Below are 15,983 nucleotides of genomic sequence, written 5' to 3'. Positions count from 1 at the left end.
ATGACAATGCTGAAGAGAGAGATAGCCGTACTGAGAAGAGACAGCAGTAGTGGGAAGGAATGAATGTGGTGGTTGCAGTAAGAGAGAGCAAGAGGGACACAGTGACAATGAGAAGAGACAGAAGGGAGGAGACTGTTGCTGTGACACAGGAGACAATGTAAGTTAGAGAGACACAAAAGATAATGACAATGACTTGGACTGAATGAGTGAGTAAGAAGGGGCAAGTGGGAGTGGTTGAGTATGAGCGATTTAACAGCGATGGATTAGTAGGTGTGAGCGAGTTACAGTTAGCGGAGCTTATGGGATTGAGAGGTGAGTTGCACGTAGAGAGCAAATGGGGGCACATGCCAAAATTTTTAAAGGTGCGGAGGAAGGTAGAATAAGACAGCTATTACCCCATTTTTCAGTCAGTCTTGTACTTCAGCAGCGTATTCGCCTCTTTTTGTACTCCGATAGGAGCGTTTTTCCGCTTGTTCGACTGCACTGTATTTACCACTATACAGTTAACAGCACGGCGAGTATGATTCACATGACAGTCAGGCTGTGCCTTTAAGTCAACTTGACAACAGTGTGTCGAAGATGATAACTGTGGAAGTCATCATGGCACAGAAGAGCAGCTTATCTCCTGCTTTCTTTTGACGCGGGTTACAACAGTGAGGTCAAAAAACTTTGAAGGAAGAACGACTCACAAAGGAACGAAACATGCGTATCACAAAGGAACGAAACGTGCGGTCCATAATCGAGTGCCTGGCCTTACCCTTCTTCATCTACATGAATTGTCTGCTATAAAACTGAGTTCTTGCGGCATAACACATATCTGTACTTACCAACTCAGTTACATAAAGGATGCAAATTTTAAAATCTCGACTCATCTCCCCCACCCTTGAGTAAATTTAGGCCGACGCTCGTAACAGTGGATCGGACTATTGCCTATGACGTGTTGTCGTTAACTCTATTTGACTGGCAGTCACTCCCATGTGACAGATGTTTTCTACGTCAGGTCCTTTTTCAGAATTGATTTCGGTAACAAACTCCAACGCTGTGTGACTACTGCCTCATTAGGCACTGACACGTTACCTATTGAGTCAGAACACTTTCTTCCTGTCAGCTGTTAACACTCAGCGTCCTTGACAGTGGCGGGGGAGTACGTGGCGCTAGCGTGGGGGCCGAACGTACGGAACAAAAGGAAGTCGGCAGCGCAATGCCGGCAGTCGGCAATCCGCGAACACTACTCTCCCGAGGCAGAAGGCAGGGCAATGGCTGCAGAAGGCGTTATGTGCATCGTGACCGCACCCTCTGCAGAACTCGAGGCAAAGATGGCGGCCGACTCTGCAGGGGCAGACGAAGACGTTGAAGGGCGATCATGCAGGCGGATGGAGGAGGTGCGTAACGCTGCAGATAATGATTATAGTAGACCTTAGATATGATTTATCCAAACTGCACATGCTTTGGACGCGCGGCACTGTCCAGATTTACGAGCTGGGGAGATTTAGCTGTTAAAGTTTCGAAATGACAATAACAATAATACTGTTTAAGGCTATGTGCACATGGCTGTGCAGCACTGGAAAGAATAAATCATCGGGACAGAACTTTCTTTATGTTTGAAGAACACAGTCGTCATATTTCTGATTTATTCTGTATTACATATTGGTAAAAGTGTTTTATTTGCATGTTCAGTTCCTTTGTGTCCCGCTGTGCATTATTACGAACTTGCGTCTCAATACTGACAGTATTGTTCACTTTGCATTGTTAACGAAGATGGCCTAAAAGTCATTTGTCATTTCTTCATAACCCTCGCAGCAAACGACATTTACGGCTAAGCAGAACAGCTGCATGAACAAACTTCATTTGAATTAATGTTAGTGATAGTATAGCCCACTCTGTGATGTTTTTGCTATCATTTGTTCCCGGGTTCGATTCCCGGCGGGGTCAGGGATTTTCTCTGCCTCGTGATGGCTGGGTGTTGTGTGCTGTCCTTAGGTTAGTTAGGTTTAAGTAGTTCTAAGTTCTAGGGGACTTATGACCACAGCAGTTGAGTCCCATAGTGCTCAGAGCCATTTTTTGCTATCATTTCTTACCTTTTCCTTTTTTTGTCAGTATCCTTCACAATAAGTTCGTGTACTGTGTTCCAGTGCAACTGTGGGAAGTTTTCATACTTGTTTTAATGTTTAACCCATACAGATACGTCAGCATTCTCATGAATGAAATGTCTGTACTGATTATGTCTGTACTGATTTGACTGAAAGTTCTCCGGTATCCTTTTTATTTTCACTCTCCTTACGTAAAAAAAAAACATTTTCTCCTTTGTTCAGAATCAGTATTATGTAAATCATAAATGAATCATTGAATATTGATAATTTGTACAGTCATAATAAATCTGTTGTCAGAATTACATGAGAAAGAAAAAAAAAACAGCAACGAGACTCGATCCAGAGATGCGCCTAGGAAACTACGCAATTACTCGCTTGGCTGCTTACTACTTGAATATTTGCGACTGTACAATGTATATGAGCAGGCCTAAAATTTCCGTACTCGATCTTCACGAAAACGGTTGAGAGTTACTTGTTCCCGTTTACTGATGTTAAATGCGTAGTAAAGCTCTCCACACCCTGTGAATGTGAATCAAATCGGTGAGAGGAAGTAGTTCCCTTACCGCACCACGCGCTTGCAAATCCATGCGGCTGCTCAGTGTCGCGGTGAGTAATGGTGCCATTGTTTTGGCTCACCGTAATTACTCACTGAGAGTGCAATGGGTCCAGCCACACACGTTTACTGGTTTTGGGATTTGGCAACTTCGGGCTAACAGAAAATGTCTTCTGAACGCATGACATGTGACACGCAAAATGTATAATGCCATGTTAGTTTTTAGTCCAGTCAGATAGTAGATATACCTTGCAAAAGGTGGGGTAGAAGAGCTTATTTTTTCAACTCGTTCATATGGTTGGAAAGATTAGAAAACCGAGTTTTGCCAACAAAATTTCGCTTGGGAAAACTTTCTGCAGTCAAAAAACTTCGAAAATTTCGGACTTTTTTCAGTTATTTCAAAATATTTCAGTTTCATTTGCTCCTATCGCTTTAACGTCTGTTTTCCTTTTTAAAGAGCACAACATTCTCTACAAATTTGATTCTTGCCATTTTTTTCTACTCCCAATATCTAAGGCGCTACAGCGCCTCAAAAAATACCAATTTTTCAAATTTTGAGCTTAGTGGCAAGATACCTAATTTTTGAACACTATTTTTTCAGTTTCTGTTTGTGTAGTATAAATACATTATACATCATGTTATAAGTTGGAATTTACCACCTCACTTTCAAGTATTGAATATCTCTGTATGCAACATGAGGATTGCTGGGCACCCAACTATTGTGATTCTTACATCACTACCTGAAGTTCACTATGGGCCACCTCAGCCCTGGTATTTGTAAAAATATAAATATAAAAATACTTCATTAAGAGACATAAACACACACACACACACACACACACACACACACACACACACACACACAAAACACACACACATACACACGCACACAAAATAAATTGTCTCAGGAAACTGAACTATTATTAGCTGCAATAGGCAACCTAATTAGGTAGGTAATTATTCTTGTGTATAAAAGCCACACAGCTGACATTAAAAATAAGTAGCTTTATTACAATTAAAATGCATTGTCAGTTACTAAAAAATGTTGACAGTTCTGGGTGTGTAATACTTGTAATACTGCACATAAGCGCACTTGAGACAGATATGAGCATCACTTCCAACGTTATGATGGGCCAGGTTCCTCGGTGTCACCAGAAATACCTTGAGTTACGGATTCAGGGTCTGTACATAGAGTTGATCCCAGATTGACCTTTTCTTTAAACAGCGAGTCAGCCTCAGCAAGTTCGTTGGTTTCGTCAGCGGTTTCCTCAACATCCTCCATAACATCTTCTTCACTGTCTTCATACAAAAATTTTGGCACGTTTTCACAGTTGACCCCAATACATTTCTTGCAAATTGAAGAACATTTCAAACCCACTTTTCTGCAGGAGCACGCTCCGCCACAGTTCAGCTTGCATGAGCATGAAACAATGTGCAGAAGTGCTTCAGGTGCTGGATCTTGGCTCATTATAACGGGTATTCGACCGTGGTCACTGTGATTCCAGCCCTATTTCTCAGGAGGTTCCCAGTTTCCCATCCACTTGTTGGTAAGTCCGCAACGAATGATGTTATGCAGCATCTTGTGTAGGTGGCAACCGTGCAAGATTCAGTTTGCTTTTTGTGACAGACTTGGCGAATAGCTGGTACTGCAAATGGTCTAGTGTGTGGGAACTGCTGACACCTCCACTATACAATGCGATAGTAACCTGTTCTCCTGCAGTTATTATTTCTTCGCGGGTAGCATGTGGTTTATTTAACGTGCAAAGCGCTGAGGTTAGGTGTTCATTTTTCGCAACAATATTGCAGCACTTAATTTTTCCTTGACCAAAAAATGGAGATGTTCTATCACATCCGCTAAAAGCGTGAGTGAACAGAATATATTCACTGTCAAACTTGTAAGATGCAGTGGAAAAACCACTTGTCTTCTGCATTTCCTCTTCCTGGCTTTAAGAAAAATAAGTTTTCAATGCCTTGCCCCAAACCAGTCATGAGCACAAGCAGGTCAACATCTTCTCCTACAATGACAACACTTCCAAAATCTTTGGTTCTTGAAATGGCAGATGTTTTAATTATAACGTCAGCATCTTCTTGTGCCTGGTGCACCTCAATGCTACACTCCAGAAATTCCATTTTAAGAAGTGTGATCAAACGCATCTTGTTTCGATCGTTGTACAAGAACTTGTCCTGAGGGACTTGGTTCACCATCTCTGATTCAACCACAACGTCAACCGAAGAATATTGTTTGGACCTACGAATCCTCTCAGCTCTCTTTGTGCTACATTTGTCTCCCTCACATGGATACCCATCAAATACAATAGCAAATTGAGATCCAAAATGACGTTGCAGTTAAGAAACATAGCTTTGGGATATTGACATGAAGCAAACATTTGGAGTCCAAGTCACTTTGTGGATAAGGTACCCTCCATCAATGACAAAAAATTTACTCAGTCCACCTGACTTCACATCTTCCACTGGAACGAAGGCATTGTAGAATGAAGATTTTGTTCCTTTTCGCATGCCTTTTTTTGAGAATAGGGACATTGGATAAGGAGCAAGCTCATATTTCAGAAAGGCTTTTAACTCTTCTTCACTTTGTTTCATTAAACAAATCCTTTGGAAAAGAGTTAAAGGATCAACAGGAGTAATTTTAGTGCTCCCAGCTTTTACACAATTGAACGCAGAAAGGAGAGTCACAACTTTATCTTTTCTAGTGAACTTTACATCGTGGAAATTGTCACCAACTATTCTTTGCTCGAAATTTGAAAAATTGGTATTTTTTGACGCGCTTTAGCGCCTTAGATACTGGGAGTAGAAAAAAATGGTAAGAATAAAATTTGTAGAGACTATTGTGCTCTTTAAAAAAGAAAATAGACATCAAAGCGATAGGAGCAAACGAAACTGAGATTTTTTGAAAAAACTGAAAAAAGTCCGAAATTTTCGAAGTTTTTTGACTGCAGAAAGTTTTCCCAAGAGAAATTTTGTTGGCAAAACTTGGTTTTCTAACCTTTCCAACAATATGAACGAGTTAAAAAAATAAAATCTTCTACCCCACCTTTTGCAAGGTACAGGCTTTTTTTCTGACAGTTTCACTGGACTATTTAAGTAGCACGACCGTCGAGTCATTTAGCAATAAAAAGGAGCACCGAAAGTCATCATTTCTAAATCGCTTTCACTTTACCGTGGAAGTCCGTCGTTAATACAGCCTTAATATGGCTACAAACTTGTATCAAATGTCTACCGCTACATCGGCACATACATTCTGGATTCCGATGTTAAATATGTTGCTGTCTGCAAGCTCATCATTCGAAATTTGTATCAGTAATAATTAGGGGAAAAGCTGCGACGTTATGATTCTCGATGTAAGATCTTGCACCAAGCCCTTATTAGGTCTGAGTTCATTATAGCAAGCGCACTCATTTCGATCCTTATGCCTATTTCTTTCGTCACAATAAACCAACGCAACATTCCAATAAGGATGGTTTACGTTACTAATAGGCTATTGAGCAGTTCAACTTCATTCTTATCTGTTCTGAGAGACTACGCTGTTTCGCCTAAAATTCCCTTTGCGTAAAAACGCGGTTGTGAAAGTCGGTAGATTTTTGCATAAATAACACTCAGGGAATTTCGATACTCAAACTCGAATAATCCGTACGCGGGGGAACTCCTACGCTTCATTAAATTTCATTATCCAATCACTGTACACTACCGACAATTCTCTTGATATACACTCCTGGAAATTGAAATAAGAACACCGTGAATTCATTGTCCCAGGAAGGGGAAACTTTATTGACACATTCCTGGGGTCAGATACATCACATGATCACACTGACAGAACCACAGGCACATAGATACAGGCAACAGAGCATGCACAATGTCGGCACTAGTACAGTGTATATCCACCTTTCGCAGCAATGCAGGCTGCTATTCTCCCATGGAGACGATCGTAGAGATGCTGGATGTAGTCCTGTGGAACGGCTTGCCATGCCATTTCCACCTGGCGCCTCAGTTGGACCAGCGTTCGTGCTGGACGTGCAGACCGCGTGAAACGACGCTGCATCCAGTCCCAAACATGCTCAATGGGGGACAGATCCGGAGATCTTGCTGGCCAGGGTAGTTGACTTACACCTTCTAGAGCACGTTGGGTGGCACGGGATACATGCGGACGTGCATTGTCCTGTTGGAACAGCAAGTTCCCTTGCCGGTCTAGGAATGGTAGAACGATGGGTTCGATGACGGTTTGGATGTACCGTGCACTATTCAGTGTCCCCTCGACGATCACCAGTAGTGTACGGCCAGTGTAGGAGATCGCTCCCCACACCATGATGCCGGGTGTTGGCCCTGTGTGCCTCGGTCGTATGCAGTCCTGATTGTGGCGCTCACCTGCACGGCGCCAAACACGCATACGACCATCATTGGCACCAAGGCAGAAGCGACTCTCATCGCTGAAGACGACACGTCTCCATTCGTCCCTCCATTCACGCCTGTCGCGACACCACTGGAGGTGGGCTGCACGATGTTGGGGCGTGAGCGGAAGACGGCCTAACGGTGTGCGGGACCGTAGCCCAGCTTCATGGAGACGGTTGCGAATGGTCCTCGCCGATACCCCAGGAGCAACAGTGTCCCTAATTTGCTGGGAAGTGGCGGTGCGGTCCCCTACGGCACTGCGTAGGATCCTACGGTCTTGGCGTGCATCCGTGCGTCGCTGCGGTCCGGTCCCAGGTCGACAGGCACGTGCACCTTCCGCCGACCACTGGCGACAACATCGATGTACTGTGGAGACCTCACGCCCCACGTGTTGAGCAATTCGGCGGTACGTCCACCCGGCCTCCTGCATGCCCACTATACGCCCTCGCTCAAAGTCCGTCAACTGCACATACGGTTCACGTCCACGCTGTCGCGGCATGCTACCAGTGTTAAAGACTGCGATGGAGCTCCGTATGCCACGGCAAACTGGCTGACACTGACGGCGGCGGTGCACAAATGCTGCGCAGCTAGCGCCATTCGACGGCCAACACCGAGGTTCCTGGTGTGTCCGCTGTGCCGTGCGTGTGATCATTGCTTGTACAGCCCTCTCGCAGTGTCCGGAGCAAGTATGGTGGGTCTGACACACCGGTGTCAATGTGTTCTTTTTTCCATTTCCAGGAGTGTATTAGTGGCTGCAGAAGACTAGGTAGGACTCGCCTTGATGCACAGCTATGATGTTTATTGTGTGCCATGAAAGTGTTTGGCACAGTGTTGTCATTATGGGTGGCTGAGGTATAATAAATAAGAATCTGGTAGATCTGTTAGCTTCCTGGTTTCTTTGTTTCCAGCTCTCCAGAAGCAAGCGTGACATGCTGAACCAATAATTAGGCAAACAGATATAGTTTGTTGATAAATTATATATCGTGATTACAAGAAGGCATGTGATTACATATACCGCAAAACCTGTTCAGCTGTCTCACAGAGTTTGCGACGTCACAGAAATTCATCAACCTGGTAAAGATCGGCCTGAGTGGAACACGCGGTAAGGTGAAGATGCTGTGGAACATCTTTTTTCCAATGTTGGACGCAACCACCATTGCATCGAGGATGAGGCACAATTATGAGGTAGATGAACAGTATCAAGCTGCCAGTATAGCAGGAATAGTCAGAAGCAAGGTACTATAGTGGGCTGGATATGTGGTTCGGATGGAAGACCACAGGTGGCTATGGAGGCTCAGGCCAAGGAATCGGTGGAGTCATTGTCTTCATGAAGACCTAACCATGGATGTGGACGGATGGCAGATGGCATCATTGGATGGATAGAAGACGATGGAGAAGAAAACTTGTACAACGGGCGATCCATTGGGCCTGGTAGCTTCGAAGTAAAGAAGAAGTATAAAAGAGGATCAAAAAGTTTCCGTTTGAAGACGATGCTGCAGTGCATATGCAACGTAGCACAATTCCGATGCGGGTATATAAGCTTCGACATGTAGGCAAGGGTTGGCGTGGCATTCATGGCTTTCCGACATGTGTGCGCTAAATGCGGGAACGTGAACTATTGCGGCGTTATTACCAAATGCGTCCTAACAGGACCAACTTGCTGTTAATATTTTCTTAGCTGCCAAACAACAAACACCGGTAGACATCCATCGGTGAATGAACTATGTGTATGGGGCAGCATGCCTGTCGAAAAGTGCGACAAGGGCTGCTGCTGTTTCATAACGCAGGTCCCCATATCGGAAATACCATAACGCAGAAGTTACGCCAAATCAAATGAGAGACACTCGAACACACGCCTATAATCCTGATCTCATACGATTATCACGCATTCGGTCCCTTAAACAGGCGTTGAAGAGTCGACGATTCCAGTCGGATGAGGATGTGTAGCAGGCAGTTGCAAACTTCTTCTCGCAACAGGACACAGTGTTTTATCGAACAGGTATCTTCAACATGGTGCATTGGTGGGATGATTGCGTCGATGCTCACGGTGATATTGCCTGATTGGCATACCAATTCGGGACTGTATGGCCATCGAACGGGAACTTCTTGATAACCCTTATCAAGTGATAGTCTGCGATCCGACTTACGATATCTGGAGGGAAGGACATCGGGTACCACTATCATTATCTCGGTCCTCTGTCCCATCCACGAATGGTACATGGGAAAACGACAATAATCCTCTCCGTTAACACAAAGCCTCTGTTGTGATGATTGACACTGAAGTTTTTGAGCATGGTCTCATGTTTATTATACGATCCCGCGACGAAACGTACCACTCTTCTTTGTATGTTCTCTGTCAGTCCAAGACTGATGAGAAATATTCATTAATCCATTTTACCAGTGATTTATAAGTCACTTCTTTCATGAATGAATTTCATTCCATTATAATTCATCAAATGAATTTCAGCCTGGCATTTGTTTTTCTGCTATTTTCTTTATGTGATAATTCCGCTTTACGTCACCCCAGACTGTCAATCCTGCGTATTTTATGGTTGTTACTGCTTCCAGTGATCTCTGAAGCAACAGCGTAGTCGAACAGTTGATTACGCACAATACGTTGCATTTATTTACATACTGAGTTCACTACCAGTCCCTACAGCTATCATTGATCTTTCGCAGGTCCTCTAACATTTCGTTACAGTCTTATAGTACTCTATCCCTACTTTAGACAACAACATCGTTTACAAAATGCCTCATAGAGCTTTCGACGTTATCCACTAGATCATTTATATATACTCTCTAAGAAAAAACAGGAAAAAAAAGCACCACGAAGGATCTGTTGACGCTGTCACAGCGCACAGTCTGCGGGAGTGCTCCAGTGGAGTGTAATAGTGTTGTTAAAGTTTAAAATACACGCGAAGAAAAAAAAAAAAAAAGGAAAAGTGGCAACGCGAGGGAATTATCTGAATGGGATGGTAATCGGTAGGTGTAATCTACATGTGCAGACAAACCAATGGTTACTAATTCAAAAAATTGGATGATTCATTCAAGAGAAAGAGCTTCACAAATTGAGCAAGTCAATAACACATTTGTCGACCTCTGACCCATATGCAAACATTTACTCGGCTTAGCATTCATTGATAGAGTTGTTATCCTTCTAAGGTATATTGTGCCAAATTCTGTCCAGTTGGTGCGTTAGGTCATCAAAATCCCGAGGTGGTTGGAGGACCTTGTCCATAATGCTCCAAATGTTGTCAATTTGGGACAGATAACGCGACCTTGCTGGCCAAGATAGGGTCTGGCAAGCACCAAGACAAGCAGTAGAAACTCTTGTCCTGTGCGGGCGGGCATTATCTTGTTGAAATGTGAACCCCGAATGGGTTTTCATGAAGGGTAACAAAACGGACGGTAGAATATCGTCGACGTAACGCTTTGCTGTAAGGGTGCCGCGACTGACAATCCAAGGGGGTCTTGCTACGAAAAGATATGACACCTCAGACAGTCACTTGTGGTTGTCAGGAAGTATGGTGAATGACAGTCAGTTTGGTATCCCACCGCTGTCCACGGCGTTTCTAGACACGTCTTTGCTGGTCATCGCATCTCAGTTCGAAGTGGGACTGAGGACAGTTCTGCTCCAGTCAATGAGATTCCAGGCCGAAGACGTGCCTGGAGACGCCCCAGACAGTGGTGGGATACTTTCATTCCATAATGTCATATGGGATTATTTTTTGGGGTAATTCATCAAGCCAAGCTAAAGTTTTCCGGGCACAAAAACGTGCAGTAAGAGTTATACGTGGTGTGAACTCAAGAACATCCTGCAGAAGCCTATTTAGGAAAGTAGGGATTCTAACTACTGCTTCCCACTATATTTATTCCGTAATGAAATTTGTCATTAAAAATATATCACTTTTTCAAACCAACAGCTCATTTCATGGAATCAATACTAGAAATAAGTATAATCTTCACAAGGATTTAAAGTCACTTAGTCTTGTACAAAAAGGTGTGAGTTATTCAGGAACACACATTTTCAATAACTTGCCTGCAGCCATAAAAAGCTTAACATCCAATGAAATTCAGTTTAAGAGAAGCCTAAAGAATTTATTGGTGGCCAACTCCTTCTACTCCATTGATGAATTTCTCAGTAAAACCAACTGATTTGTATATATATATATATATATATATATATATATATATATATATATATATATATATATATATATAACTTCTGCACAATTTCAGTGCAGTAATGTGTTCATTGTAAATAAGTATTATAGTAGTTGTATTACATGTTTTTTACCTTATAAATAAATAAAAAACTTTTTTATTTTAAATTCAGTGCATTAGTATTTGTAAAATGACTTTCATATAGTGTTCATTAAAAAATGACGATCATTCCACTTGGGACCTGTGGAATGGTACATTAGCTTATTTGTTTTAGTTGTAAATATTTGTCATGTATTGTTGTTTTTATGACATGTTCCACATCCTGGAGGAACTCCTCACTACGGATCAATTGGAATGAAAGTAAATCTAATCTAATCTAATCAACCTTGTCCTCCGACATACGGGCCGACAAAGCGATGGTCTAGGGTGCCATTTCTTATCATAGCAGGACCCCTTTGGTTGTCAATTGCGGCATCCTTACAACCAGCGGTACGTCGGTGATATTGTTGTCCTTGATTCTCGGCTTACATCTCAGCAAGATAATGCCCGCCCGCACACGGCAAGAGTTTCTACTGCTTGTCTTGGTGCTTGCCAGACCCTATATTGGCCAGCAAGGTCGTCGGATCTGTCCCACATTGAGAACATTTGGAGCATTATAGACAAGGCCCCCCAACCACCTCTTCTTGGTGCTTGCCAAACCTTATCTTGGTCAGCAAACTCGCCGGATCAAATTTTAATCATTTGTTTGTCTGTACATATGCATCACTTCTACCGATTTCCGCCCTATTCGGATAATTCCTTCGTCGTGCATCCTTCTTTATTCTTCGCTTTGAGTGTATTTTAAAGAGTAACGACACTATTACACTTCATTGGAGCCCTCTCGACGACTGCACGCGGTGAAAGCATCATCACATCCGACAAAGCAGAGAGGACTTGTATTACTTTCTCACCTCACCCGATTTTCATACACACGCACTCGCAGCATCCAGGTACAGCACATGCTTGCCACAGTTGGGGCTAGTAGGCCGCTGGACTTTTTAAATAGAAAGCACGGCACACTACTTCACCTCGCTTCCCAATAACCTTACGTCATGTGACGCGAGGCCCTTTGATTAACACCGCGACTTGTTGCCGAAAGCCACTGTGCTATGCGCAAAAGACCGCTTCTCCCCATGTCATAACAGCTTTGCGCGTTTCACGTTGCTCCCACTTACGACATACTTAACACCTTCACCGTCTTAACCGGTCGTTAACTTGCTCGTGCTGTTCCTTAGAGCACCTTTCCTTTCTCAGATTTGTGTGCTTACGAAAAATATGCATTGCAAAGACATATAGTGTGCCGTCACAAGTTACTGGTAATCGTTGGTATGCGATTCAAAGCTGTCACTCGTCTAACTTGAACAGGTAGCACCTCCACTTTTTGTTACATTAACAACATTAACTTCGTGTAAAGTCTGAACACTGAATCCTAGAAGACCGCAGGCGAAATGTGCTCTCATTGTCTCTGGAACGAGAACAACAGTTATCGCGGGTTTTCAGGAAAAAAACTGATGTGACTTGCACCCGATACTGAAGTTCATCACAAAGATGCTCGACGTAGTTCAGTCGGTTCTTTTAGCGGGACATCCCAGTAAATCTACTTGATTTTCTTCGAACTTCCACCTTATTTACGCAAACACTCGGGAAGGTACTGGATAAGGCCAGGAAAAAACAAGAAGAGCGAAGTTAAGATCTGCACTGTAATTCTAAGCGTGGCGTTAACGATTTTTAGCCGTTTTTTCCCCTGTGGATCGCAACTATTTAAATAACTAACCACAGCAAATATTTTAGATTTTAACTCTATGTTCTTTAGAAATTCATGCAGAAACACCAATTTCCCGTTTTCGAAAATACACTGAAGAGCCTAATATTGTGTAGGGCCTCCGCGAGCAAGCAGAAGTGCCGAAACACGACGTGGCATGGACCAATGTCTGAAATAGTGTTGGAGGGAACTGACACCATGAATCCTGCAGGGCTGTCCATAAATCCGTGAGAGTACGAGGGGGTTGATATCTCTTCCGAACACCACGTTGCAAGGCATCCCAAATATGCTCAATAATGTTCATGTCTGGGAAGTTCAGTGGCCAGCAGAAGTATTTAAACTCAGAAGTGTGTTTCTGGAGCCACTGTATAGCAATTCTGGTTCAAATGGCTCTGAGCACTATGGGACTCAACTGCTGAGGTTATTAGTTCCCTAGAACTTAGAACTAGTTAAACCTAACTAACCTAAGGACATCACAAACATCCATGCCCGAGGCAGGATTCGAACCTGCGACCGTAGCGGTCTTGCGGTTCCAGACTGCAGCGCCTTTAACCGCACGGCCACTTCGGCCGGCTAGCAATTCTGGACGTGTGGGGTGTCACATTGTCCTGCTGGAATTGCCCAAGTCCATCAGAATGCACAATGGACATGAATGGATGCAGGTGATCAGATGGGATGCTAACGTACGTGTCACCTATCAGAGTCGTATCGAGACGCGTCAGGGGTCCCATATCACTCCAACTGCACACGCCTCGCACCATTACAGAGCCTCCACCAGCTTGAACAGTTTCCTGCTCACATGCAGGGTCCATGGATTCATGAGATTGTCTCCATACCCGTGCACATCCATCTGCTCGATGCAATTTGAAACGAGACTTGTCCAACCAGGCAACATGTTTCCAGTCATCAACAGTCCAATGTCGGTGTTGACAGGTCCAGGTGCAGTTAAAGCTGTGTGTCATGCAGTCATCAAGGGTACACGAGTGGGCCTTCGGCTCCGAAAACTTATAGTGATGATGTTTTGTTGAATGATTCACATGCTGACACTTCTTGATGGCCCAGCACTGAAATTTGCGAAATGATTGCACTTCTGTTACGTTGAACGATTCTCTTCAGTCGTCGTTGGTTCCGTTTTTGCAGGATCTTTTTCCGGCCACAGCGATGTCGTTGATTTGATGTTTTACCGGATTCCTGATACTCAGGGTCCACTCGTGAAATGGTCGTATAGGAAAATTCCCACTTCATTGTTACCTCGGATATGCTGCGTCCCATCGTTAGTGCGCCGACTGTAACACCACATTCAAACTCACTTAAATCTTGATAACGTGTCATTATAGCAGCAGTAACCGATTTAACAACTTCGCCAGACACTTGTCATATATAGGTGTTGCCAACCAGAGTGCCGTATTATGCCTTTTTACATGTCTCTGTATTTGAATACGTATGCCTATACCAGTTTCTTTGGCGCTTTGTATTTACCGTCATCAAGAGACACCCGAAAAAACATGATTTTTGGGTACCAAAAGTACCCGTTGTGGGGATAGTCACTTCAATAATTTATATTCATGGCACATCGTCGAAATTTTTCCCGTATGTTCTTAAGATGATATTCTTGGGGGACCATCAAACTTTTTTCGGTATCGTTATCCATTACTGAAATCCAGCGGTTCAAATTTACTGTACTTATGCATGTAATATCTCGTCTGAGGCGTAAATATTGTGTTAACTGATGTGGAGAACACATGGCTAGGGTGAGCGCGATGGTTCTGAGGTTACCAAGCTATATTTTTAGTCAGCATTTTTCACCAATAAAACTTCATGGCCCTTCCTCTCTGTTTGACGGGTACTTCAGTACTTAACGCCTGCAGATGTACAGAAAGTGGTACTGCAGCGACAAAAAATGGGCTTTAAGGGGTCTTAACAAGTCTGAAAGGAACTTAAGGCTACTGTCAAAAATTGTGTGAGACCAGAAAGACCGCAAATTCAATAAAATAATTATAATAGCATTTTTACTCTTTTTAAGAAACAGATCATAAACCAGACATTTTCGAGGATTTGCAATCAACTAGCAAAGTATCCAAAAAATATAAAGCAAACTATTTTGTGTTAACCTTATTGCATGAATACTTATTTTTTGTTCATATGTGTAAAGTATCTAAATCTGTCGAAGTATATAAAGAAATTATCAAAAATACACTGACTCACAAAATTCGTTTCATATAAGTAGCACGTCCATCTGCAGTAGGGAAAAGAAAAGAACCAGCAGGTAAAATGCTTCTGTTGAAGCACAAAACCTCATTAAAAGACTCTGGCAGGAAAGCGGGGCACCAGCAGCCTCCAAACACATTTCGCCTTCCTCACCAAAAAATTAGGGGTGCGAACATTTTCTTGCGTTTCAGCTGAAAGAGAGTAGTAGAGAGACAGTGACAGTGGTAGAGAGAGAAGAGAGTGCCAGTAGGAGACAAAGAGAGAGGAAACAGTGATGTTGGGAGAGAGAGAAAGAGAGATAAATGAAGGCAATAGAAATGGCACCAAAAAGAGAGAGGACAACTGATGGTCAGTGAGAGGCAGTGGTATTGAAAGTATTGAAAGAGAAAGAGACATGGACGGACACAGAAACAGTGGGACTAAAAGAGAGAGGAGCAATTATAATGAATAATACAGGTGGGTGCAGAACATAAATAGGCTTGGAGGGTCTGGCCCTCGATGACTGGCGAGCTTTAACACTTAAATACAGGAGAGGGCATATTTTGGACCAAAATTTTAAATGCATAGTGGAAAACGTAAGCTGGACACCTCCAAGATTTTCGAGTTGCTGAGGTATGATGGGGACAGTGGCAGTAGGAAAGAAAAACAAAAGGAAGTGAGAGAAGAGACAGCCACAGTGGGATATTCTATAAATCGGTGGAAGGAAAAGAAGATAGTGGGAGAGAGACATATATAGACAGTGGTAGCGAGAGAGAGATGCTGA

At 43.2% G+C, this 15,983-nt stretch overlaps 1 protein-coding gene across 1 annotated transcript in view; it reads left to right on the top strand.

The window, feature by feature from the left end:
- Positions 1 to 1,326: 1,326 nt before the first annotated feature.
- LOC126253086 (uncharacterized) overlaps positions 1,327 to 15,983 on the top strand; it is a 246,575-nt gene continuing 231,918 nt past the window's right edge. Inside the window, exon 1 of the mRNA XM_049954187.1 lies at positions 1,327 to 1,382. Within this exon, the coding sequence (XP_049810144.1) occupies positions 1,374 to 1,382 (9 nt within the window). The 5' untranslated portion in view covers positions 1,327 to 1,373. The remainder of the gene's footprint in view (positions 1,383 to 15,983) is intronic.

This window comes from Schistocerca nitens, chromosome 4 (genome assembly GCF_023898315.1).
Source record: "Schistocerca nitens isolate TAMUIC-IGC-003100 chromosome 4, iqSchNite1.1, whole genome shotgun sequence".
In the NCBI taxonomy this organism is placed as follows: Eukaryota; Metazoa; Arthropoda; class Insecta; order Orthoptera; family Acrididae; genus Schistocerca; species Schistocerca nitens.
Note: the sequence above shows the minus strand (reverse complement) of the source record. Positions and strands in the feature narration are given on the sequence as shown.